A 27,889-nucleotide genomic window follows, 5' to 3' on the forward strand; every position below is an offset into this window, starting at 1 on the left:
TTACTTGATGATAATCCACTTTAAAAAGTGGTTTCTGGGGTGCCTGGGTGGCTCAGTTGTTAAAGTGTCTGCCTTTGGCCCGGGTCATAATCCCGGGGTCCTGGGATCTAATCCCCCTGTTGGACTCTGTGCTCAGCACAGAGTCTGCTTCTCCGTCTCCCACTCGCCCTGCTTGTGTTCCCTCTCTTGCTGTCTCTCTCTCTGTTAAAAAATAAAAAAATCTTAAAAAAAAATAAAAAGTGTTTTCTCAGGCTTAATGCTAATTGCAATGCTCTTGGTTGCAAGTATCTACGGTTTACTTTCCTGACACTTTAAGCAAAGTCTTAGAACTGAGTCTCAGTGCTGACTGACCTGCGTTGCCCATTCTTAACTCCAGCCAATCAGGGACCAACCCTATATAATCCACAAAACTGGAAAATTTTGAGTGCTTTTGGAATGGGGAAGATGGAAATGGCATATTTCATTTAAAGTAGATGGTTCATTCATTCACTCACCACTCATTCAGCAACTACATATTAAGTTTTGCCTTAAGCCGAACACTGTGCTTAGAGTTCTGAGGCAAAGGGACAGATAAGCCTGGGTCTTGACTCCGAGCACGATACTGCCGCACGATGTCCTTTAACCCCCTGCATTCTCTGCTCCCCTCCTTTTCTTAGAACCTAATGCTATCACTTACTGGGCTGTTTCCCTAAGAATAATCTTGTCCCAAAGTATCACATATCTGCAGCTAGTCCTTAATATTCAAGACCAAACCCCAAAGCATTGTCATTGAGAAAGTTTGGGTTTCAGTTTTCTAAAAGAAAAGCTATCTTCAAGTTCACTTGAAAAAAAAAAATAAAGCCACATCCTAAACTTAAACCAGAACCGTATGAACTGTATGCCCTAAGCAGAGAAGTTCACAAGTCAGCACCCTGGGTATACTCTGAAAGGTTTTATTTTCTAAGGGGCCAAGTGCCAATTAGACAGCAGAGGTTGGGACCTGCGGCTCTCCCAGGAGACCCTCCCAGGCAGTAGGTCAAGCAGTCACAGCTTGTGCCTGTTTTCCTAAAGAGGAGTTTAGAACCTCAAAACCCTGTTCCACTGACCCCCCTGAATCAGAATCGCCTGGGGAGAATATTTACAATAACAAATCCTCAGCCCTACCCCCAGATTTCTGAATCAGAAGAGTGGGGGGATCTGCAATTTATCACACCCCATAGGTTTTGCTGCTGCACACTGACACCTGAGACCCCCTCATCATGAGGCTACACAGCCTCGTCCTCGGGTTTTTCACAGTACCTGAAGCACAAGAAGAGAATGCAGTCCCCATTAAGACTGGAAATTCTGTTAGTGAGGCGGTGGGCAGTGGGGTTAAGGCAAGAAGACCTCCTACTAAGCACCTACTATTTCTCACTCACACCCAAGAGTTTTTCCCATGAAGACTGGGAAAACGGGTGGTGAGTGGGGTGGTACTGGCTCAGTGTCACAACCAAATGGCTGGGTTGAGCTCCTGGGTCTGCATGCCCTCTTTAAGAAAGAAGTGGCTGTGAGTGGCCATTCCCAAAGGGTCCTTCAGGAACTGATGGGTGTGGACTGGGCTTCAGCGTCACCCAGGCCATAGGCTTTTGCTTAGCATCCATAGGAAGTGGGGTGATTATTGTTAGAGGAGAGTGCATCCAGTTTTCTTATTGAAGACAAAATAGAGCATTCTTTCAGTGAGCTCTGGATTTCTCAATGTGCTTCAGGTTGCTTGGGGAACAAGGACTCCTCCATCTTCAAGTTCCCCAGTGACCACGCCCCCTGCCAAACAGCTCATTCCAGTGCTAAGAATTAATTGTGTGCTATAGAGTGCCCAGGGCTGGGGAGTGCCTGGAACATATTTGGAACATTGCTACAGCAGCAAATTCCATCATATCACCTCTTAGCCCAGAGAACCACCCAAGAAGTGACATACGTTATTGCATTTTGCTTGTGAAATGTTTGAACAACAACAAAAAAGAAAATTCAAGAAGTGACACTTTCAGATTATGTGACATGTTCCAGTTTGTATTAAATGTACCTCAGAGGTTTTTTTTCACAGATGATGGTTGTGTTATAGCTAACCTTGAAAATGAGGGACTAAGACTCTCACTCGAAGCTAAGATAGGATGTAGGCCCATTTTTTATATGGCTACCATTGCAGTTGGTTGCCATCTCATTATCTTTATAGAGACACATAATCCAGATGGTCAACAGGCTTCTGTTCCTATCTGCCAACTTCTCTTGCTTAGAGCAGCACCGAACAGATTGGTTCCTGAGCCCTGCTCACTGAGAAACAGCAATCGGTCGATGATGCGTGCTGCCCAGGGACCAGGAAGGAGACCTGGTGTCTCTGGCTTGAGAGGTTTTCAGTGGCCCCCTCTAAGTTGCCCCTGGCTCAGACTATTTCTGAGGCTAGTGAACAATGGCATTGCTCTTTACTAAACCTCACAGGGTCTTCAGAGGACACAGTGACGAACTTTAGCCTGTCCAGAATTTTCCTTCACCTGTATCTTCTGTGATTGTTAATGGCCTCTCAGTCTCTCATTGTTTCAAGGTCCTTCCCTCCATTCAATCCGTCATTAAGCCCTATCTGTTCTCCTCTGCAATCAACTCACCTTCTTATCTGCATTTCCACCAGTGTTGTCTTAACACATGTTTTCACGATCTCTTGATATACAACTGAAATACTGTTCTCTCTTCATTCCCTGCCCCCAAGGCTCCTCCTCTGATCCTTCCTTCAGTGAGGCAAAGGGAAGTGGCCCCACTCCTGACTGCTGAACATTAGAATCTCCAAAGAGCTTTAAAAAAAGAAAAAAACAAATTTGGGGGCTTTCCACCAGAGTGGAAAGAGTGTTGCCAGTGAGCAGCCCCAGTCCCACATAGGACCTCTCCACCGCCTGCTTTAGGGAACCACTGACAAAGCTGAAAAATACAGACCCTGGAATCTGGAAATCAGGCTTTAAATCTCAATTTCATCATATTATCTGTGTGACCTTGAGTTTCGTCAAAGCTTGGCATCTCTACTACTTTATTAGTAAGGGCAGAATAATATTTACCCTGGAAGTTTGTTGGAAAGATTAAATGAGAAGATGTAGATAAGGTGTCTGACACATAGTAGGTGTCCACAATATGGCAGCTTCTATTATTCTGAATAGTTTTATCCTTATTATTATTCTGAAACAGATCAAATCATGTCATCTCCCTGCTCAAAATATATCACTGCCTTCCTCCTGCAGACAGAAGAACATCCATGCTCCTTGACACGACCTTTAAGATTTAGCTTTATGTGACCCCCTCCTACATCTGCCCATCCTGGTGGAACAGCCATGATGGACTCTTACTGATCAATAAACATGCCATCACCTTTCCCTGTTGGGGCTCTTTCTTCACCTGGAACTGCCCCTTCTTTTCTCTATGTGCAGAAACCCCTCTAATCCTTCAAGAAGAGCTACATGCTTCTCCCCTTGGGAAGCCATCTGGCCACCTGAGTAAAAAGAACCACTTTCTCCTCTCCCCCTCATTAAAGCATTTGGTCCACCCTGGTTTTGTTTCTCCACACAAGTCTCTCTCATTGGATCAGAGTCTCCTTGAAGACATGGGTTGTGACCCATGAGTCGTTGGATACAGTCCATTTGTTCACCAGATACAGGATCAAGCATCTACCATGTGCCAAGCACTGTTCTAGGTGCTGAGGGTACCACAGTGGACAGAACAAAGTCCCTGTCTTCAAAGAGCTTACACTTTGGTCAAGGGAGACCGAACACAAAATAAACAAACAAAATGTGTTAATAGTTAATAAGTACCATGAAGAAACATAAGACAGTGTAAGGGAGCAGAGTGATGGGATGTAATTTTATACCAAATCAGTCAAGTCAGGGAAGACCTGAATGAAGGGAGAGAGGGAGCCATATGGATATCTTGGGAAAGAGCAATCCAGGTGGAGGGAATAGCAAGTGCAAAGGCCCTGAGGCATAGAAAAATAAGGAGGGCTCTGGACTCAAAAGGATACCTGGGGGCCCCAGGGCAAATATTTAACTTTCCTGCACTAGTTTCCTCATCTAAAAAATAAGAATGATAATGATATAGCATTTTTTTTTCTGTGTTCTCCTGAAGATTCAATAAAATAGTGTTCCTGGCACATGACAGGCACTCAATACACTGGTTCCCTTCCCTTCTCCCTTTCTCTCTATTCATCATAAAAGCCTCCACATAATGCTGACTGTGGTAGCTGGTCTGTAGCAGATGGTCAAATATTTGCTGATATGAGTCACAAAGGCACACTTAGCAAAAAATTCTTCTGTCTTATAAAATGTGTACTTCCTTTGTCACCTCCAAGGGAGGCATTAAAAATGGTGTCCAGCCTACCCCCACATATAAAACTGTTGGCTTCAAGAGGCATTGGCGATGGGAAGAGAAGAGTGGGCAGGAGTCTCTGGATGTGGATTCTGCAATTCCCCTTGGCTGGAACACTCTGTGATTTTAGGGAGCTGGTCCTTTTGGGTCTCATGGCAGTCATTAATAGCAAAACTACTGAAAAGCAGTTAGGGGGTGCCTGGTGGCTCAGTCGGTTAAACGTCTGCCTTCGGCTCAGGTCATGATCCCAGGATCCTAAGATCGAGTTCTGCATCAGGCTTCTTGCTTAGCGGGGAGCCTGCTTCTCCCTCTCCCTGTGCCTGCCTGTCTGCCTCCTTGTGATCTCTCTCTCTCTCTCTCTCTCTCTCTCTGTCAAATAAATAAATAAAATCTTAAGAAAAGCAGTTAGTAGGTGTTGGGGCTGATGCGAGAGGTAGAAAGGATTCCATGCAGCCTCTCTCCTGATTTAAGGAGAGCGTGGGCACTACTGGGATGGTCAATGGAATGTCCACAATTATTTCTCTATCTTTGGCCAATTCTTCCTCATGTTTCCTCTTTGAAAAGAAGCCTTCTCTGGCTCTACCTGCCATACATGGGTATAGTTGTCCTTAAGTGACACAGGCATCGTCATTAGTGTGGGCAACCCAGCTTAGAAATGTGGCACATTAAAACATCTACAAGAAGGTTAGACGGTTTCCCCTCTGTGTGAAAGCTGGGCAGTCTTAATTAGGTAAGAAAATAGCCATGTTGAGCTAAAGGCATTGAGAAGCCATAATTACAAAATACATCCCATCATTTCCAGCCCGGTTTCCACATGACCATCTGCATTTCAGTTAAAATTTCTTTTTTCTTATTTTTAGGCCTAAAATAAATCAGAAATTTTTGCTTATCTGATTAGTTTTTCTAGAAATATTTTATGATTGAATTTTAACTTTTCCTAGATTTATACCATCTAAAATGAATTCTTCCTTCTTCAAGATATTGAAGATAACATCTGCTTGGTTTTCAAAGAGGTAGAGCTCACAGGTCCCAGCATAGGGTGGCTTACCTCTAAGAGAAATAACCAGACTAACTGAGCAGCAGAAAATCACTCATTATAGTCCGAAAAATCCCAGACAATAGGCTGATAAATTTTATTTTTATATATAATTACCTCCATGTCCAGGCCTAAAAGTCTATCTTTAAAGCAGGATATAAGGGGCGCCTGGGTGGCTCAGTTGGTTGGGCATCTGCCTTCGGCTTGCGTCATGATCGCAGGGTCCTGGGATCGAGCCCCAAATCGGGCTCCCAGCTCAGTGGGGAGCTTGCCTCTCCTTCTCTCTCTGCTGCTCCCCCTGCTTGTGCCCTCTCTCTCTCTGTCAAATAAATAAATAAAATCTTTAAAAAAATTTTTTAAAAGCAGGATATAAGAGAGTTATTATTTCTTAAGATATGAAAGGGCCCAAGAAAGAGGAATGCCAAGGAACCAGTCATGTAGATGAAAATGCATGGTGATAGGCAGGCCAAAAAATGGAACTCATGAAAAGAGAAAGGGTTTGGGGTCTCACTCACTCACAAAATCAGTGGTGTCTTGGTACATAACTGTAAGGTTTCAGAGAATAACACTACTCTGCTAATGCCAGTCTTTTCCTGATATGTCAGGAGACATCAGCATTTCAATTCAGGAATCCTCTTATATGATCTTACTGCTTTGGTACTCACAGGTAGAATTCCAAAATAGTCAGAAGAATTACTCCTACCTTCCAAGAAAGCCGTAAAATGAACAATGCTAGCAACAATTATGAAACTAAATTGGTCTTGTAAAAGAATAAAAAAATCAGTTTTGCCAGTTTACATGCATGGTAACTAATTTCCATAAAATGAGCTGACTTTATTCAGTCTAAAGATGTGCCTATATCCTCTTTGTTTTTTTGTTTGAAATATTTGCAGTTCTTCAGAGGCACTTAGGTGGGACTATTTGAAGATATTTTGGTATGTGTTGTAGTTTTCTAATCATAATTATCTTTTTCTTTTCTTTTTTTTTTTTGGCAGTATATCAGTTACAGCAAGAGGCCCCTCGTCCCAAGAGGATCATTTGTCCTGGGGAGGTCAGTACTCAGCTATTTCTGACACACCTTGTGAAATATGATATCAGAAGGCTTTCGGGTTTCCTGGGAGTTGATTGGTATTAACATTTGTTAGAGTGTCACCAAGTTTAACACCTGAATAATCTATATTATGAAATCAGGTGTTATTTTTAAAAATATTCACAAACTCACTTGAAATCAGAGGTCTCATGTTTTTAACCATTATGGAGGCAAATTAAGCCTCCTTTTGTAACCCCCCCCTCAAAACATGTATTTTGGTTGTTTTCCTTGTTTTTGCTGTTTTGATTCTGTTATCATTTTTTTCTTATGGAGTGCTCTGAGAAAACACAGAGAATAATAAATATCTGGGTACTCTCAACACTCCTATTTAACAAACCTTTATGCTCTGTCACATTTATTTGACATTAAAAAAAAGTCTTACAAGAAAAGTGACTGTTTTTTTTATTCTTGGAGATAAGCTTAAAAATATATCGACTCATAAAAATGCTTACCAGCCCAGAGAACTCTCCCCAGTCGTCCCTCACTAATCAGTTCTCTTATCATCTGGGATGCCAGCAAGATTGAAAGGCAGGACTAAGGTTCTATTTTCTATTTTTATACTGATCAGTTTCTATAATAGTCAAACTAATATCCTTCACACAAAGGTCCATGTGTCCTTGCTTATTTTTGATATTATGACTTAGATTAAATTTAGAGTAGCAGATGCCTTTTAAAGTGTCACATCTGCCTTATCAGGAGGAAAATGCTCCAATTCCAATACTCTTGAGATTCATCCTTGAATTTCTGTACTTTCTGGCTACGGGACTTGACTGGATCTGGTTTTGAACCTGTCTCCTCAGAGGCTTAGGTACATACATCCCCACACCCAGAGGCAACTTATCACTGTGTAATAAATGTTTCTACGGGAAATTTTATTTCTGTTGAAGGACACTGAAATTCATCAAGTAATCTGAATATTGACACAGAGTAAACATTCCTATCCCAGGAATATGGCTTGAGAAGAGAAACTATCTGATCCTTAGGAAAAATCCAGGATGAGGTCCACTCCTTATCTGGTAGTCTGATCTTGTCCTGCCACCAACCCTAATGACTTTTGTCCTTTGGTTATTCAACAATATCTAAATAAGGAAAGAATAGGATAAACACAAAATATTTAATAAGATGCTTGGAATAGAGTGTTTGAGGGGATAAGTAAGAAATAAATTGTTAAAAATTCCTTTAATCCTGGGGCATCTGGGTGGCTCAGTCAGTTAAGCATCTGACTCTGTTTCAGCTCAAGTCATGATCTCAGGGTCGTGAGATCGAGCCCTGCATCGGGCTCTGTGCTCAGCTCAGAGTCTGCTTGAGATTCTCTCCCTCTGCCTGCCCCGCCCCGACCCCTGCTGCCCTGCACATGCCCATGTTCTCTCTCTCTTAAATAAATCTTTAAAAAAAGTTTCTTTAATCCTATTTTATGTCTAATGCTTCTCCAGGAGAAAAAATAGAGCCCATGCAGGGAGCTAGGGGAATTCAAATGTCTCTGGGAAAAGAATGTTTTGTAAAATTAGAACACCACTAAGGATTTTCCTAGAGCTATTAATAAAAAGTCAACAGGCAAAGTTGGGCATCAGAATTTAAAACCCAAGGGGACAGTAAATAGTTATTTGTTCATTTATTCAACAAGTATATATGGGGAGCCTACTGTGTTCTGACTTTGGTCTAGGTGTTAGGAATATAGCAAAGAACTGGGCCATTGATACTTTGAGTGTCATATCAAAAGAGAACAAAATCATGATGTATGTAATTGAAGATAGATCTACTATTTTACCTCTGCATGTGTGCACACACGTGCATATGTATGTGTATGTGGGAGAGAAGGAGAGAGCGCACTGCTTTGCTTCTTAAAATCTTTGGAACCATGTCAGTTGTCCTTTAAGCCAGGTGGAATGTTGGCAGTGGAGACCGGTAGATGCAGATTAGCTTCACAGAAGTTCCTCGTAGGGTTCAGCTGAAACTCTTCAGACATCCAAGGGGATGTGAAGGGACCACAGATCTCTTTACTGTTGCCCTTGCATTGGAAGGCAATGCCACAGACATCTTAGCAAAGCAGAGCTGTGTGCCACAAGCCACCACCATCTGCTATAACTAAAGAACATAGTGCATGTGTAGCTTTGTTTCCCCTCCTGTCTGTCTTTTTAACCAACTTTTAACCTTTGACCGTTATCAGTTTGATTCATGAATAAGTGATCTGGATGATGCTGGACTCGTAGGTTGCCTGCCTCTAGAAACTCCACATCCCATCTCTAATATGAAACCTCACACAAAATAGATATTCACCAGCTCCATTTCCTCAGCAGGCAGCATGGGGCTCAGCCAGCCAGGCACAGGTCAGGTGATAAAGGGTGGCGCGTGTTGGCGGAACAGGTGCTGCTTAGATGCATGCCAGCAGGAGCAGCTTCAGCTCCCTTTGTCCTCCAGTGCCACATTAACTGCCAGGCATTTCTGCCCGAGTTGCTTGGCCTCCCAGGACTTGTCCTTCTTCAAGCGAAGGCACGGCCTCCTCTTGGACACCATGAAACCACTGCTGCTGCTATAGGCGATGTTTGCGCAAATGTCTCTTTGCCTTGTGGCGCACCTGCATGCTCAGGGGGCATGCCTAATGAAGTCGGAAAGCCTTTGGTTTGAGTATGTGGCCAGAGAGACTGAAGCTTTATTAACACATTTACATAATGCCATACGGGCTATTTCTTTTGAACAATGAGTTAATGATTTTTTTTTTGTCTTTGCCATCTCACCCCTTAGCCAGCTTTTAAGAGTCCATGCCTTTCTTCTGTCCGCAGTCCTGCTGCCCTCTTTCTTAGTCTTCAGTCTCTCTGCTTCCAGCCACCCTGTCCCTGGCAAGCCTGACTAGCTGTGTTACTCCAACATACTCCATCTCTTTTGTTTCTCTGATGACTAATAACCTCCCAGGCTAGGGGCCCCTATCAGGTTAGGATCTTCCCATTGAATGTGATAAGGACTCACAAGAGGACACCAAGTGAGTATAGTTATGGAGATATGGAACACTGTTGCTCAAAGGTAAAGACACAGGCCAACATGACTTGAATGCTTGCTAGCTGTGAATAGATACCAACAACCTAATAGACTTTGCTGGGGAACTAGCTGGGTGGAGGGGACAGCCTGATTCAGCAGGCCAAAGCCAGTGAGCTTTGTGAACCCAGGCAGGGGAGCCCAGCTACAGAGTCAGCTGGACCTGTTTTGAATTCGTGCTCTACCACTTTCTAACTACCTACCTTAGAGCCAAGCACTACTTTCTCAGGGAGATGAAGGTCTCCTTTACTCCAAGGGCCAGTATCTACTTGATGGGGTGCTATAAATGGCATGTATGTGTCAAGTGTGTAGAATAGTGCTTGGCACATAATAGGTACTCAGTGTTCATGATTCAAGGCAGATTCAGAAACCTGTGAAGAGGAGGCTCTGAGATGCTCATTAGGGACAGAGTCAGAGCAATGACAGTGTTCTCTGAAAGCTAGAGCCAAAAAGACAATGATCAAGAACAAAGCAAGACGTCTGGATCAGGAATTAAACCACCAGGAAAAAGATGTTGAGGATGAGGAACAGAGGGTACAAGCAGCTGAACAACAGCTCTGGAGCCAATTAAGCCAGGCATGGTCAGTTAGTGAAATAGCAGTTCATTGCTTTCTTGAGATTCATTGCTGCTGTAAACTAATATTTATCAAGCAGCCACAGCACCTGGCACTCTACTAGCATTTCCTGAGTGCTCCTTGCCAAGAGATTCAAAACATCTTCCAGTATGCAAAATTCTCTCTTGCCTTTTCTGACAATTATCAATCAGTCATTTTGTAAGCAATTCATTAATTACCAAATGTGTGCTTAGGTGGTCTGGCAGGAACTGTGACTGTTGACTCCCAGATGTGTACCTCTAGCTAAGCCCCCTCCCCTGGGCCCCACACACCTCCTTCCCATCTGTCTACTCGACCTCCTCAAGTAGATGTCCCACACCACCAGTAGCCTAACATTCGAAATAGAACTGAATCCCCCACTCCATTAAATGGCACCTAACTTCAGAGACCTCACTGCTCTCTTCCCACCCTCACCCTTTTCTCTAGCAATTGTCAAATTCACTTCCAACTGTATCTTGCACTTGCCTACTTCCTCCTTCTCCATGACTACCATGTGGTTTTTGGGTCATGGTCGTTTCTCGCCTGGATTATTGCTGGTCAACAGCCTCCTGCCTGATCTCCCCACTTCCACTGCTGGCACTCTCCCTGCAGCCCACATTCTCACACACACACACACACACACACACACACACACACACACACACACCCATTCACCAAACAGGAGCCCAACATTATTAAGTGTAAACCTAATAGCTTCGGCAGCTTCCCATTGCTCTTAGAATAAAAGCAAAACTTCTTGTTCTGCCTGTGAGCCATGATGGGGCTCCTGCGTCGGTCACTTCCCCACCTGTACCATTCTCAGAGCACACCGCCCTGCAGTCCCTCTAACCTCTGCTCCGGTTCATCAAACAAACCACAGTGTTGCTACTATAGGGTGTTCAGATCTGCTCTTTGCCTGGATTTCTCCAATGTTCTGTGCATGTCCACATGTCAGATCAAAGTTCACCTAATAACAGAAGCCTTCCCCGAACCCCATAAAAATTAGCATCTCCATGGTTCAGTTCTCTCTCCTGAGCATGAAACTGGCTCTAGGTGTTGTTTCTGCAACTGCCCATTGCCCCTGATGATCGTTCTTCTCCTCTGGGGGAGTAAGAAGAGGAGGACATAGTCTGACTGGTGAAAAAAAAAGAAATTAGCACCTCCCAACCATCAGATCTTCTTTGTCATATCATCCCGTTTATTCTGTGTGTAGTACCTAATACACTATCTAATTTCCATCATATTTAATTGTTTGCTCGTCACTTATACATCTCCTTCCAGGGGAATTCAAGCTCCAGAAACTCCATTGGTCATAATTGCATGGACTTCCCTAGCACTGAACTTAGTGCCAAGCAGCAGTGGGCAATCAGTAAATATATGGTAAAATGATGAAAATGATGAAAAAAAAATAGAGACTGCTAACATAAGGAATTTAGAATTCTCAAACTATTACTAATAGTATATCAGATTTACCCAATGCTGTCATTAGGGTAGTGACTTGGCCTTTTGGCAGTGGTTAAGGTTCTTACTTAAATACAGACTAATATTTTTTCCTGGAATATTCTAAATTTCTTTTGGCCTTAACAAAAGGCCAAAATGTCAAGATTTACATGCATGACTAATTTAAAGTCAAGTTCCACTAGAATTACCTAAAGAATACACAATAAGTAGAAATTCTTTTGTGACTAAATGATTTGGTGTCATTTGTCTTTTTTGAAATTGCTGGAGTGAATTTCAATTCAAAAAGCAATTTCAAAAAAGGGAAATAAAACCACATACTATTACTTCAAATTGTTCTCCCTTTTATGCAGCTTCACTTCCTCTCTCTCTTGCCATAGAATAATATATTTTGGAAAGGTTTGGGTTTTTTTTAAATGCAAAAGTGAATTGTATGTAGAACTGAGGTTTCCAGCATTCACCAGAACCAGCTTCTTATTCTTGATCGTCAGAAGTTAAGCCAAGTATAGATGACAGCGGCTTATCTTAAATTGCAGTTAACACCTTATTTTACCTTCTAGTGAATTGTATTCACTTTTTAAATATCACTTTAAATGGCTCATTTTCTCTGTTTTTTTGGTGGCCTTAAATGTGTGCCCATTTCACTTTCTTCTACCTTTATTTGTGAAAAATGTTCTTTTAAGCCTACAAAAGCATTTCACTTTATGATTACGCTTTTAAAATTTTGATTCACCATACCTAGGTTTTGCAGTCTTATAGTCTTGTAGCTTTGAGGCATTTATCTTGCCTTAGGCATATCTGGAAGATCTTAACAAGCCACATTGATTGACCATGTCATTCTCAACTAACTCAGTACATTTCAAATCAGATTTAAAGTAAACTCAGAGAGGTTTTCTACGATTCTACAATCCTCCCCCTTTTCTTATTTTATTCATTGAAAATAAATGTTTTTAAACCTATGTGCATTGGGGGGAACATGAAAATTCTACTGATTCAAGATATATGGACAAGGTATGTCTCTGAAGTAATGAGATTGATTTTGCAAGCCACAAACAAAAATCAATCCCATTACCTTTTAATTGGCTTTATGTGTAGTAATCAAAAGGCTATTTCTCCCCTGGTAAGAAATATTTCTGTTCTTTTTAGCCTAGACTTTCTCCACTGGTCTCCTTTTTTTCCATCATATTTCTCGTAGGCTTTCCGCTCACTCCGTAATGCAGTCAGGTTTTTTTCTTGATGTGCTTTCATGTGAGCTTGACTTGCTTTGGTTGTAGACCTACTGTAGTCAAGAGGGACAATCTTCTAATAAAACGAATGTTAGAGAAAATTTTAGACAGATTAACTTTATTTTTTCCAAATATAGAACCAAGAATTTTGTGCTTTTTTAAACAAAAACTTTCTTATTGACACGTACTGACGAAATACATAGCCCTCCAAAAAAGAAGTCACTCTCTTTAGAGTACTTTGAACTTGTTCTAATGTAATGCAGACCCTGCATGTTTGCACCTATAAATATTTAATCATTTCCAAGTGATACCATGAACAGAGGATAAGGGGTTCCTGATGACAAGCTGCTACTGAATTCAGAGATTCAGGGGCTCTGAGCCAAGGGGACAGGTGGGCTGAACTGGAGAGAGCCACCAAAGAACAGTATATACGCTGAAGCATAAATTGAGGCAAAAGTGGAAGGTTTCTTCTTAAAACCGAATAAGGAAAATGAACAGGGAGATTAAACGGTGATTGATAATAAGTAAAATTTCTTGAGAAGCTTCCTTGATCTCTCTGGGTGATTTTTATTTCTGAAAATCAAACTTGAAAATGTGTATTCCTTTATAGAGTTACTTGAGGTGAAATACTACATTGTGTAGTTAGTTGTTTTAGGAAGAAAAGAACAACCGAGAGCATCAGGGATTACAGGACATGCTCTCTTACCCTTTCCTCACCTGTGACAGCCAAAACCCAAGATCCATCACTCCCCGATGAGGAGTGGAGGCAGAGGGTGGGGCGGTCCAGACTACAGCACAGTGGTCATGAGGAGGTGCTGGCTTTCATAGGGCCAACCTTACACATCCAAACAGGAAGCAGATGTCTCACTTCCACAGCAGTTGTTATCTAGAGCAACTCACAGTATGTCTGCTCCGTGACTCAGAGGTCAGGTCCAGCAAAATTTCAGGTGTGGCCAGGCTTATCTGGGAAGGGGAGCCAGGTACAAAGCCCTGGGTGCACTAGTGAGGTTTTAAAGACATGCTTTGCATTTACTCACCCGGTTAAACATTAACTGAGAAATAATGCTGATAAAGGATAAGCCACACTTGGCCCTGGGCAAGCCTCGTCTCCTAGGCTAGTATGGCCCGGCTAACCAAGCAGTGAGATGTTTGAAACCAGATTTGTAAGCTTGACTCTACTTCCCATCAGAAAAGTGTGGATGGTATATTCTCCGACCGTTCCAATTTTAATGGGACTACCCTAAATGATATTGCTGAATTATTTACATGTTGTCAGTCTTTTCATAGGAATGAGAATTAACACACTTGGTGGGCTCGCTGTGCCCTGAGTGCTGAGTTTGAGTTTATCACATGGCATTCTTCATGGGAATTCCAAGAGGAAAGGGGATGCAGCACAGGAGGGGCAGAGTCTGAGTCAAACCCAGACCAAATCTGGGACTGGCCTTCTAACCCAGTGCTTCTCAGCTGTGGTCCCAGGACGAGCAGCTACAGCATCATCTGGGAACTTGTCAGAAATGCAGATTCCCTTGCTCACCCCAGAACTTCTGAATCACAAACCTGAAGATGGGGCCCAGAAATCTGGGTTTTAACAAGTCCTGCAGGTCATCCTAACACTCGCTCAAGTGTGAGGACCACTGTTGTAACCAGTGTTCTCATCCCCTCTGTTGTCTATGTCCTGCTCCCTTCCCTGGCCTCTAGGATAGAGGAATCAAGATGCTTTGTTCCCTGATGATGCTTCCTGTTTTCCTAGCACTGTGCTAGACTCGTTGTGGACTTCAAAGTAGATGCCAAGTCACCCCAAAGCCTTCTTTTGTTGTCTAGATATATTTCCTCCTGGATGTTATTTTCTACCTTTTAAAAGAATATTTTGCTTTTGCCTTTCTTTGCTATGTCTAGCTTTCCCATACCCTGGAACGTGGCAGAGGCCAAATGTGAATCCTTGTATGAGTATGGTCAGTACTTAATGTAGCCTGGTTTCTTATACCCACCTCACCCCCCAGTTTGTTATACTTCTTAGTGTTATGCTATGTTTACAGTTAAAAAATATTTAAATTCCATTCTAATATGATTCATACTCATGTTTGTTCATATTCAGTACATACTATTATGAACTCCAGCTCTTTTTAGATGTTTTCCTTGTCTTGTGACTATGCACAAATCCTTGATAATTTACTCTTGCTTTTAATGGACATTTCCATTAATGGAAATAGCAAATCCATTATCATTATGTCAGGAATACTTTGAATTATATTTCTGTATCCCAAGGTGGTAGTCTCTTTACTCAGTGGATCCTCTGTGTGCTTCATGAGCATTTCTCAATTCAGGATTGTAGGTGGCTAATTTGCTAATAAAAGTCCGTCCAGCACTGGTACTCTCCTGGCCCCACCTCCGTGCCTCAATCTACCACTCCCCTCATCGTCTCCAGGCTGACACTGAGCCATTGGTAATCCATCACCTTTGGCTGTGTCCTTTAACAAATCACAGTGTCACTTGACATTAGCTCTAAGTCCATTGCATCTCCCTGTCTTGTTGGACAGAATAGCAAGCTTTCCTTTAGCGATGGTATCTCTTTCTTCCTCCTTATTTACATAGCCAGTGTCATCTCCTCATCCACTTGGAAGGAAATTGAGCAGCCTTGGCACAGCCAGACAAAGGCATATTGGTTGCCATCCAGCACCTTGTGTCCTTCTAGGTAATTACACATCGATTTTTTGATGAATTGTTCTCCTATCTCCCTGGGTATTTCTACCAAGTCTGTAGTTACACTTTTCTGGTTTGTCCCTTTGCTCTTGTTGTGGTCCTCAGGGCTCCATGATGTCTCAAAGACCATGCTTAACGATGCTCCCACAATATCTTTCATTTCAAGGTTGCAGGTCAGATCCCTTAGTGTTTCAGTCTTAGTCTGTTTAACAGTATATTTCAACCATTTTCCACCTTAGTTCAGTTCGATTTTTAAGTTGGCACCAGTATCTCATAGATTAAAAATTAATGACTCTCCCTTCGCAGTACAGTAAGAGCTGGAAGGGCATGAATACAAAGAGATGATTTGACCTACCATTAAACAAAAAGGCCTTGGAGACATTGACGGGCTCTGAGTTTTGAGCTAACAATAAGATGTCCTGACACCGATTGTAAAGAATGGACTCTAACATTTGTTAGCCTAGCAGAGGCATTGGCAGACTATAGCCGGTTGACAATTTTGGTAAATCAAGTTTTAATGGAACCCAGCAATGCTCATTCCTTTACATGTTGTCTATGGCAGCTTTTATGCTCCCCTGGCAAACTGAGTACTTGAAACAGACAGTTTCAACTTCTATGGTCCTTAAGGGCTGAAGTATTTACTATCTAGGTCTTGCCAGAAAAAGTTTGCCAGCCCTTAGTGTTGCACTACAAGTAACTTGGGAGTCAGTTAATATATGTAAAGCACTTAACAGTGCCTGGCATTTACATATGGGAAGCACTGGTCTTCCATTTCTACCATCTCCCAAACACTATATAGATGTTAGCAAAAGAGAGGGAATTTTAGTCCTGTTATTCGGGATGAATTTGATACCAAGCCATTTTAAGAAACATTTTGGCCTTCATGTCTAGCACATGTAAATTGATGGACGAGGCCAAGGCAGTGACAATAAGCAGGTACTCCTTTCCAACTTTCTCGTGGCCACTTTCTCCCATCAAGAAATGGTAGCCTGTTAGAAAAGTTGGCCAACTCCATAAGCAGGAAATTAAAGAGGCATGTAGAATCTGTTGATCCAGGAATGCCACCTGAACATGTAAACAAACTTGCATTCTTTAATTTCAAGAACAAAACTGGTATTACCCTCCTGTGAAAAGTCTGTATGTTATTGAATTCTGATGAATGATTTGCATGCTGACGCATTTGGGGGAAAGAAGGCTATGTGTGCCACTTATTATGACATACATCCCCTAAAAAAGTTGAATTAATGGATGGACAAAGGGATGAATAAATAGGTATGTCATAAAGCAAGTACAGCAAATATTATAGAATCTAAGTGGTGTGCATGAGTGTTTGCTGTAAAAGTTTTCGGTTTTTCTGTATGTATGAACATTTTCGTAATAAAAGGTCAAGAAGAAAAAACAAAGATTGTGCAAGAAGAGCAATGGCAGGATGTGCCCTGTCCCAGGGAACAAAAACAATCTCTTGGGTGCACGGCCCTTGAACAGCCCGAGCGTGTCTCATGTCAGGGCTGCTGGAAGCACCATAAAGCTAGCTCAAGGATTTGAAACATGGACTAATTCACCAGGAAAAGAACTCAAAAGCAAGGACATTTATTAATAAGGCACTTTCATTCTTATTTATTGCCATATGGGGAATTATTTTAGGGGGGGGAGTGCCTCTTTCAGAAATGCTAATTTAGGTAATTTTTTAAAATAATAGAGAACAGGCTTCCAGATTTTATGGCATCATCATCATATAGAGGAATGAGTATTGGACCTGAAAGCAGGGACTGTGTTTCCTAAATCTGCTGTTAGCCCTGGGTAGGACTGTGAGCAAACTAATTTACCACTCTGAACTGCATATTCCACCTTCCTGGAGGGAGAAGGAATGTTAAAAGTGTTCTGAAAGCCCCACTGATCTCATCAGACAATGAGTTCTCTATCAGGGTGATATTAACCCCAAGGGCGAGGGGGGAGCATCACTTCTTAAGGGAGCACACTCTTCTAATGTGTAAAGCACAGAGAGATATACAGTCTGTCTGTAGTATTAAAATTCCATGTGGGAGAGATGATTAGGAAGGGAAAAAACATGTAAAATGGCTCCAAAGAAAGATTATAATGCAAAATAGATTGAGGACATTTCGCTAGACAATCTTTCATTTCTACCACCTCCTTAGTTCTGTCCGCCTTTCTTTTTCTTCAGGTGGATTCGTTTTATTCATCAGTTGGAACACATGCATTTGAATACTTACACTGGATACTTAGATTTAAATACTCTTACTCTAGAAGGAGGGAGGAAAAAACTGAGGAGAAAAAAAGAGAATGATGGGTATTCTTTGCCTTTTCCAAAGTACATACAGGACCACTTAAACCAAACACTATTAAGTTCTGAAGGAAGGAATTTACTAACAAGAATGAGGAATTAAAGGAATATACTCGCCCAATCTTTCTTCCCCCCTAGAAATTTAATAGCAGCATTAAGTTTTCCTTGATTTGATTCAATTCTGTTGGGTACTTCAAGCTTTTTGAACCCAGGAGGTATTTGGAGAATTTAAAAAGTGTTCCAAGGAGAATAATGAAGATGAATTAAGGATTGGAAATAAGATCTATTAAAAAAAAGTTAAAAGAACAAGAATTATTTAGTGGGAGGAAGAACAAGCAATTAGGTGACATGGAGATGGCTTTTAATAGTGGAAACCTTATCCTATAGAGAATAGTCTCAGGTTTTCATCTGCACCAAAGACCAAAGGAAGGGGGAAAATGTATTTTTAAGCAAGAAGAATATGAGATTAGATGTTAGCCTAAAATTTCTATCCATGATTAAGTCCTGAATTTTGATTCTCCGTTTTGGGATTTTTTGAAATACAGTGTTGGTCTGTAGGAAGTATCAGGAGAATGGACAGATGGACTCATCATGTTTGATTCTCCTGCCCTGGTGGGAGGCCAGCCAGCCAGTCTGGCCAACATGGCTGACCTCCATGGGATTTGGCTTGATGGAGGGAAAGAGCCATCTTATGTAGAGCTGTGGCTTGAGGATGCCAGAGGATGACTACAAAGCCAAACAGTAATAGGGCAGAGTCAGAGCAGTATACCTATTTGGGTTGTCCATGCAAGGAGGGCTCAAGGTGAGTGGTGGGGGCCAACACAGAAAGCCAAGAAATGGGTGCCAGGGAAGATGTAGCAAGGAAGACTGGGTCAGAATGAGCTGATGGGAAGATGCTCTGGGCCAGCTAGAGAGATGAGTACCACCCATAGATAGGCTTTTGGGTGTTCTTGGAAGCCTACAGTGAGAAAAGGATCAAAATCCACATAGATTGGATCAAAATCCATGTAGACTGGGTCAAAATCAATATAGAAGCCTCAGGAAGATATCCCAAGCTTCCAGGAAGGTATTCATTCTCTCCATGTTTTGGAACCGCTGTCCAAATTTGTGCTTCCCGGTACTAATATGTGTGTCAGAATTCCCTGTAGAGCTTGGTAAACCTTACAACCACCCTGGCTCCAGCCTTGGAGGTTGGGATTTAATGGGAATATCACTTAGGATTCTGTTGTGAGCAACAGAAATCGATTCTGGCTTGGGAAAAAAATTCTGGCTAGAGGAAAAAAAAAAAGATGGGGGATAGAGCGTAGTTGGAAGGATATGAATAAATTACCTTAATAGAAAGACAAGCTGAACAAAGGGCTTGGGGAAGGATATGTGAAGCAGGACATCTCCAGGGACCCAGGAAGCAGGACTGATGCACTTCCAGGCAATAGAGTGTGATGACCAGAGTCCAAGCCCCAGGATAATATAGTCTGCTTTCTACTCTGCTTCTCTCTATCTCAATTCATCCTTTGTCAATGGTTGTAATAGATCTTACCTACTAGATAGTCATGAGGATTGAATGGGTTAATATATGTAAAGAAAGTGCTTAGGATAATGCCTTGGGACAATAAAAGTTCTTAATAACTATTAGCAATTATTACTGTTGTTGTATTGTTGCCATGCATGCAAGAATCAACTCCAACAGAGCTGTCTTTCAGCCAGTCAATTACTTCTATTGAAGCAGAGCGCCGTGCAAGATACCCATTGGGTATCAGGACAACAGAGAAAGACAGGAGGCTTTCCCTCAAGGAGCTCACTTCTAGAGGTCATAAAGACCAACAATCCCAATTCCACTAAGATTATGGCCCTAACTCAGGCCTTTAGTTCAAAAGGAGGATAAGAAATAATACCTAGCTAGTTTGAGGCAGCCAGAAAAGATTTTTCCCAAGATGGCAGCATTTTACCTCGTATTTACTTTTTTTACATTTATTTATTTATCCATTTATTTATTTTTATTGAAGTATAGTTAGCATACTATGTTACATTAGTTTCAGGTGTAAAATATAGTGATTCAACAAGTTTATACATTATGCTCTGCTCACCACAAGTGTAGCTACCATCTGTCACCATACAACACTATTATAATACTCTTGACTGTATTCCCTGTGCTGTACCTCTTATTGCCATGAGTTATTCATTTCATAACCAGAAGCCTGTATCTCCCACTGTCCTTCACCCATTTTGTCCATCCCCCCCCACCTCTGGCAACCATCAACTTGTTCTCTGTATTTATGGATCAGTTTCTGCTTTTTGTTTGTTTATTCATTTGTTTTGTTTTTTAGATTCCACATGTAAGTGAAATTGTATGGTATTTGTCTTTCTCTGACTTATTTCACCTAACAAAATACCCTCTGGGTTCGTTCATATTGTCTCAAAAGGCAAGATCCCATTCTTTTTTTATGACTGAGTAATATTTCCATTGTGTGTGCGTATATATATATAATATATATATAAAATATATATATTATATATTATATATATAATACATGAAATAACAAGCATTGGCAAGGATGTGGAGAAAAAGGAACGCTTGTCCACAATTGGTGGGAATGCAAGCTGGTGCAGCCACTGTGGAGAACAGAATGAAGGTTCTTCAAAAAATTAAAATTAGAATTATCATATGACCCAGGAATTCCACTACTGGGTATTTACCCAAAGAATGCAAAAACACAAATTTGAAAAGATACATGTACCCCTATGTTTATAGCAGCATTATTTACAATAGCCAAGATGGAAGCAGCCCAAGTGCCCATCAATAGATGAATAGATAAAGAAGATGTGGTGTATATACACAATGGAATATTACTCAGCCATAAAAAAGAATGAAATCTTGCCATTTGCAACGATGTGGATGGATCTAGAGAGTGTACTGCTAAGTGACATAAGTCCATCAGAGAGACAAATACCATATGATTTCACTCATATGTGGAATTTAATAAACAGAACAAACAAAAAAACACTCTTAAATATAGAGAACTGGTGGCGGCCAGAGGGGAGGTGGGTGGGGGATGGGTGAAATAGGTGAAGGGGATCAAGAGTATACTTATTGTGATGAGCACTGAGTAATGTACAGAATTGTTGAATCATTATATGGTGCACCTGAAACTAATACAACACTGCATGTTAATTACGCTTGAAAAATAAATAAATAAATAAATAAATAAATAAAAAGACAATTTCCCCTTATTTTTAAGATCAGTGAGATTTTGCCAGGTTAAGGCATAGATGGGTTGGAGAGCAAGTATTAGAATTCCAAGCAGAGGAAATATCCGTCCAAAGAATGATTGGAATGTATGACTAAACAGGATGTGTTTCAGAAACTACAACGATCTCTGTGGCAGGAACATAAAGAATTGGGGAATAAGGATGTGGAGGGCAAGAGTGTGTGTGCTGGTCGGGACATATTCTGGATACACAAGCAAGACCATGCGAGAAAATCCTGTCTGCCATTCACTTATTCACTCAACAAATATTTATGGAGCACCTACCATGTGTCAGTTGTGTTCTAGACTCTGGGGATAATAGCAATAAGCAAACCATAAAAGTTTTTATCCTTGTATAGTTTCCATTTGAAAGAAAAAGATTGGCAATAAACCTGCAAGTAAAATACATAGTATCTCAGATGATGACAAGTGTCATGGGAAAAAAATAAGGCAGAAAATAGAGAGGGGGTATGCCAAGGTGAAGAGGTACCACTTATAAGTAGGGTGGTGTGGGATGGACTCACCGAGTTGTGTAGGTTTGACTACTTGGCAGTGGGGAGCCAGTGAAGAATTCTGAGCAAAGAACTTGATGAGATTTGCATTTTCTGACTTTAGTATGAAAGATTGGAGAGTGATAAAAGTATAGACAGGAAAACCTGTAAAAAGACTATTACAATGGTTCAGGTGAATAGATAGCATGGTGGACATGGAAAGAAAGAGACCATTTCAAGAGTAAGGAATTACATACAGTGGGCAGGATTTAGTGACAGAGTACAGGTGGGATTGGGAGAGAGGAAGGAATCTGGGATGGCAGTTTCTAGCTTGGGCACTAGGTGGATGGATGATGATCTGGTGGTACCATTCAGAGGGATGAAGAGTAAAGGAGGTTGGCCATCACATGTAATAGAATATCTGCTGGTAAGTCAGCTCACACAGGTCTCCAGAACAGGCCCTTTTATGAGTCTAACAATTTGGCGGTCAATCCACCTATTTATTATAGCAGAATCAAGGATTTTCCTGAGTGCATCACCTCTGTTGTCCCCTGGACAATTTCCCCTCCTTTTGGTGTAAAAAAAGACTATAGACTTCGGCATCCATCAGGTGTTGGTTTGGATCTCCTCTCCATGCCACTGTGTGATCTTCAAGTAATCCAACCATATGGGCTTTTCTCTCCTCATCTGCAAAAAGGGAATATCAAGTGCTGTGTGACTTGCTTTTTGGAGAACTGTAGCACACATATTGAAGGTGCCTGTTAAAGTGTTGGATCTTCCTCTCCTCCTCCCAAGCCCCGCCCTCCCAGGTTCTAAGTCAGTGTCAGTAGGTCTGAGCCTGGGGAAAACCAGAGCCAGAAACAAAGGGCTGATGTGCGAGGTGGGGCATTTGAATGTGCGTGTCTGGGTGTAGTTGCCCTATCATTATTTTCCAAATCCAAACACAGCTAATTTGGGTAATTCGCCTTCCTCTTTTATGATGAATATTTTGTATGGTTGCTTATATAATGAAACCTCAGGACACCACTAAGGTATTGGACAGCCAGCCATTCAGCTCCCCGGGGCAGAGAGGTTCCTCTGTGACTGGGGAAGCCATGTGCAGTGGAAGTTTTGTTTCCAACCCAGTGATCAGGGCAGAGTTTCAAAGGAACATGCTGTGAGGCATGAAATCCCATAGCAGTAAGGGATTTAAACATTAGTTCACATGTATGCATAGCATGGATGGTTACTCCCAAGTAATAACTTAAATTTTTTTCTTAATGTTTTCTGTATTTCAGGTTGTTTACAATTTTTTTCAAGGGAGGAACGGGGGTTTCCTTCTTTATCTTATTGAGATTTTGGTCCATTCAGTTTGGTATTTACCTGAGCTATTTCGCTGAGTAGTTGGAAGGGTCAGTCTTTTCTTAAAAGCCAATTTTATAAATTTTCCGTGTTCTCATAAATATTTCCTCTTACCTTCTTTTTACTCCACTTTACTTTGTGTATTTAAAGTATTTATTGCTTGTTTGTGTTTTGGTCCAAAAAAATTTTTTGAATAATCTTTCTTGGGAATGTTCATGAGTCTAAAGTTCTTTTTTGTCTAAAACAGGGTTTCTCAGGCTCGGCACCATAGATATTTTGGCTGGAATAATTCTTTATTGTAGGAGAGGGTGGGGGCTGTCCTGTGCATTGCAGGATTTTCCCAACATCCCTGGACTCTACCCACTACATGCTAGTAGCACCCTTCCCTCATGACAATCGAAACTATCTCCAGACATTGCCAAATATCCGCCGGGGAACAAAAACACCACCCACCCTCCCAGTTGAGAACCACTGGTCTAAGAAAATTCTTTTACTTCTTATTTGTTCTAATATTATGACTGATTTTTACATCACAATTCCTGGAAAAATCTGGGGAAAAAAAAAGGAGACAGAAAACAAACCAAATGAATGGGAACTGCTCTGGTCCTGAGCACCCCTAATCTGATATACTGTGTACCTCTATAAATTAGCAGAATATTTATACCAGGTTATTAAAGTGCCTGACTTGTATCTACTTACAGAACTTTGGAAAGCCATTGGTAACATTTTAAGGAGGTTTATTACAGAAAGACTAGCCAGTAGATATTTCTATAATACATTGCAGTCAAGACAGGAAGGAATTTACCCCATCAGTGCCCCATCAGAATTCTAGAAGCCTTAAAGTAATGCCATAAAGAAAAAGAAGGCCTTCGATTCTAGATGAAAAGAAACAGTAGATTTTAAAGTTTGCTCAATTTTCATTGTATACTATGCACTTTGACTATAAGAATATGAATCTCAGTACTTGCATTTTCTTTCTGTCCTTTTCAATAGAGAACTTTGATTTTTAATTAGAAGGGCGTTATCCGTATTTTTTTTTTCTGGATAAAAGTGCCCAACATCACCAATATAAATCCCCCCATCAAAGCCTTTTCTCCCGAACTTGATCTGTATCTCAGAAAATTCAGCAGTCTAACTGCCCGGTGTATGAGGTTGCTAAATTGGGTTTTAAAATTATTTCTGTTAAGTAAAAACTTAACATATACCAGCTGCTGAGGGAATATAAAAGCTTTGTTTTTTTCAATAATTGGAAACCTTGTTTACAGAGGACTCACAATATCCTTTAAATGTCTTTGTGTTGAATATAAAAGAACTTGTGTTTATCTAGGCAATGATAATCTGACTATAAAGCAAACTCATTTAAGGATTATGCTTCTTGTCTCTCACTATGCAGCTGTCACCCTACTGTTCTCTCAAGCTTTGCAAAATGCTGAGAATTATTCCTCAAAAGTAGAAGAATAAATTGGAAAATAAACCAGGTAGCTGGGAATACATAAAATTTTAAATTACAGGGAAACAGTTGAGAGACCCAAAGTATCACTACATCTAGGCAAATTTATGACAAATCCTCATTTGTTAACTCATGGACAGAACTCAGTTCATTCCAAAGAGATTTTAGAGTGTTCAATCCTGGCAAAGAAAAGTTAAGGACAATTCAGATAATCTAATATGTGACCAAAGTGGAGAATTGTGCACCTGCCAACAAAGGCATCAGCATTGGTTGGTATTTACTCCAAAGATGATGGGAATCACGGTCGTTCGAGGTGTCTGTGCTGGGTCTGAAGCCCTTTCCCAGTTCCATGACCTCAGGCTAGTTATTTAGTGGCTATCTGCAAAATAGTGGCATTCACTTACCTCATAGGGTTGTCTGGGGACTTCAATGAGACAGACACACATGTGAAAGCCTAAGGACAGTTGCTGGCACAGGGTAGGCACTGAGTAAATGCTAACCTATTACCACGATGTCCCCAGCCCTACAGTTCTTTATGTGCATTATCTCATCTGAGCTTTATTAAAATAGTACATTTTTATAACCCCAGTTTTATTGGAAATTGAGGAAAATGAGATGCAAAGCAGTTTAATAACCTACTCAGGGTCACACAGCAATTGAATTGACACCAGGGCTCTGCCTTCATAATCTTTGCCTCATTCTGCAAACATGTATTGAGCACAGGCATCCTTTGCTCTCCAAACACTCTCTATCAGAATAGCTGCTATAGCAACTCAACAGAAAGTTTTAGCCAAAATCATTCTCCCGGCTAAAAACCTGCTGTAACAAGTTCTCACCTGCTATGATACATTCTCATGTGCACAGGCAGCTTCTCAAACTTTCATGTGCCCATGACTCCCCTACAAAACGCAGATGCTGCATTCCTAACAAGCTCCAAGGTGAGGCCAGCGCTGCTGGTCCCAGGATCACGCTTTGAGGAGCAGGGAGCTAGGAGATGGAAGGGGGCTTCTCGAGTATCTCTGTTCTCTTTATCGACCTGGTTTTGTGTTTAAGCACATTGCACATGATATCCATAATTCTCTCTACTTTTTCCCTGAGGGATTGGCCCTTTGGTATTTGTTTAGGCCAGATACCAGGGGGCACTACCAATCCAGGTCTAACCCAGATAGTATTTTTTTTATAGTACCTGCTCAGTATAGGATAATGAGGTTCCTATTCTCTTCAGCAGTGGACTACATACCAATATACCTGTTAATTACTCTGTTAAGTGTTAAACAACTATGTAATTAGGCTTTAAATATTTTATAGTAGGCAGAAATCCTTATCAGATTGTTTTATAGTTACTTAAAGGCATTTTAGTAATATTTGGGAAATCGATATTTTTGAATAAATTACTTTTTTCTATTTAAAAATAATGGGATATAGGCTCTTGTTGTTTGACACTTTGCTGCCTGACACCTTTTTAAGAGTGGATTAGATTCAGAGAACTACACTCATTCTGTGCCAGACCAGAGGCAAAATCCTGGGAATATAATGATGATGAAGACCAAAATTGCTGCTTCAAAAAACTCATAGTTAGAGAAGAAATGAGCAAGTATATATTTTAAAATATAAAAAGAGCTGTGAGAGCACAGAAAAGAATGGGCCTAATATAATACTGTATGTTAATTATACTTGAATTAAAAATTTAAAAATAAATAATTAAAAAAAAGAATGGCCTAACTTTTCTTCCTGTGCAGGGAGGCCCTTTCTGGATACCAGTAATAGCTAATTATCATTGAATTGCTCTGTGTCCCAACCACTGCTACAAGCACGTTGCACGTATTTACTCATTTAATTATTACAACAGCTCAATGAGGCAGGTGTACTTTTATTATCATGTCCATTTTAAAGATGAGGAAACAGAGGAACGGAGAGATTAGTAACTTGCTTGTGGATACACAGATTTGGCATCAAAGCCAGACAGTGTGAATCTAGAGCCTGCCCTTTCAACCATCACGTGATCTGCCCCTATTTTATTAAAAGAAAGTTCAGAATCTTTAAATAAGAACATGAAAAACAGGGGACATATTGGAGAGAGCAAATTATGTAACTGCAAGTAACTCTGTTTGATTGGAGCATAGGATGAATGTGGGGTGATGAGACCCTCCGGCAAGAAGCCATAACATTTGCATTGGCTGTAGATCAGTAGGAACACGGTGTATGGAGGGTATGAACAGGACTAGACGGGACTAAAACCATTTTCAGTAGTCACAGTACTGGCAATAATTATATTTGAGGTGTGACTGTAAAGTCATAAAATAGATTTTACTTTAACACGTAGCTTATGTGAATGTGGTCCCTTTCCAGTCCATCATCTTGGGAAGCCATGTTTTATTTCTGCTGAGGTCCCATTGCTCAGAGCATGTTGGGAATGTCTCTTCTAAAATACCTTCAGAACAGGATATAGTACAGATTTTATTATCTTAGGATCATGCCCCTCATTTTTGTCTCAAATGTATTTCCTGGTTGGATCACTTCCCTTTTTACTGAATTTGGCTCTGAATAACTTCTGCCTGTTTGCTGAAATAACAGCTACTCTCAACTCAAAAAACAGATATGTTGTTTCCATATACTGGTGATTCTGACTTTAGTGTATGCTTAAGCATTATCTAGAGCTTAATCAAATAACAAATAGCAGCACCCTCCCTCAGTAATTCTGGTTCAGTTGGTCTGAAGGAGGGAGTAGTAGTAGATTCCTAATCTGTTATCTTTAATAAGCATTCTGAAGTTTCTGTTTTGAATGACCAGACCACACTTTGAGAAAGGCAGCTGTAAGGTTATTCAAGAGAAAGCATGATAAGTCTTAAGAAAGTTCCAAAAGAGGAATTCCAAAATGTTATGATCAACACTGACATCAATGGCAAGTATTGCCACCTTGGGGCACTGTCCTCCCATAGATGATGCTTATGTAGAATAAAATCTTCACCAATTATATTTTTAAAAAGAATCTGCATGGTTACACCACATATACCGAATTCACCTGTGCTTCGGGAAGACCCATTTCATGTGTTTGTTTTTTCACTGATCATCTGCTCGGTGTTCTTCCGTAAAGAGAGGTATTCCTTTCTGAGCCAGGTAGATCATCTAAGGATCCAGTATTTTAGGGTTCAGCAATATATCCACAAGTTATTAGATTTTTCTTAAAATGGTGGGCTCCTTTCAATTCTTGGAGCTGGAGCACTAAATCCCAAGAGCAGGCATTGCAGATCCAATTTCTGTTAGTCATCTCCACAGTGACCAGGTTCACCAAGGTAATGGGCTGTCCAACTCCAGTTGTTGTTCTGAGATAATCAGTAGCAGGAATGTTCCAGAACCAACCTTCTTTCATGTTGGGATTTGTTACATTTTTGCCCCTTGCTGAATCCATGTGACTACCTAAATTAGCCCTCTATTTTTTTATCAAGTTCTTGATTTTAACAAAGATAATCTTCAATGAGAATGTGAGAGGAGCTTCTGAGCTGCCTTACTCTTTATTTAACAACTGTCTTCTGTCTCGTTCACTGAAGAGAATCTCGTACAATTGGAAACTGAA

At 40.9% G+C, this 27,889-nt stretch overlaps 1 protein-coding gene and 1 pseudogene across 2 annotated transcripts in view; both read left to right on the forward strand.

Annotated features, from left to right (window-relative positions):
• The window catches only part of CHN2 (chimerin 2), a 288,638-nt gene that overhangs the window by 148,786 nt on the left and 111,963 nt on the right, over positions 1 to 27,889 (forward strand). For both annotated transcript variants that reach the window (XM_088018348.1, XM_028119330.2), the window contains one exon: positions 6,385 to 6,440. In XM_088018348.1, coding sequence (XP_087874474.1) covers positions 6,385 to 6,440 — 56 coding nt within the window. The remainder of the gene's footprint in view (positions 1 to 6,384; positions 6,441 to 27,889) is intronic.
• Positions 11,118 to 11,236, forward strand: LOC114221264 (small nucleolar RNA U3; annotated as a pseudogene).

This window comes from Eumetopias jubatus, unplaced genomic scaffold (assembly GCF_037043125.1).
Source record: "Eumetopias jubatus isolate StellerSeaLion01/CBP00866 unplaced genomic scaffold, mEumJub1_p1.0 scaffold_14, whole genome shotgun sequence".
In the NCBI taxonomy this organism is placed as follows: Eukaryota; Metazoa; Chordata; class Mammalia; order Carnivora; family Otariidae; genus Eumetopias; species Eumetopias jubatus.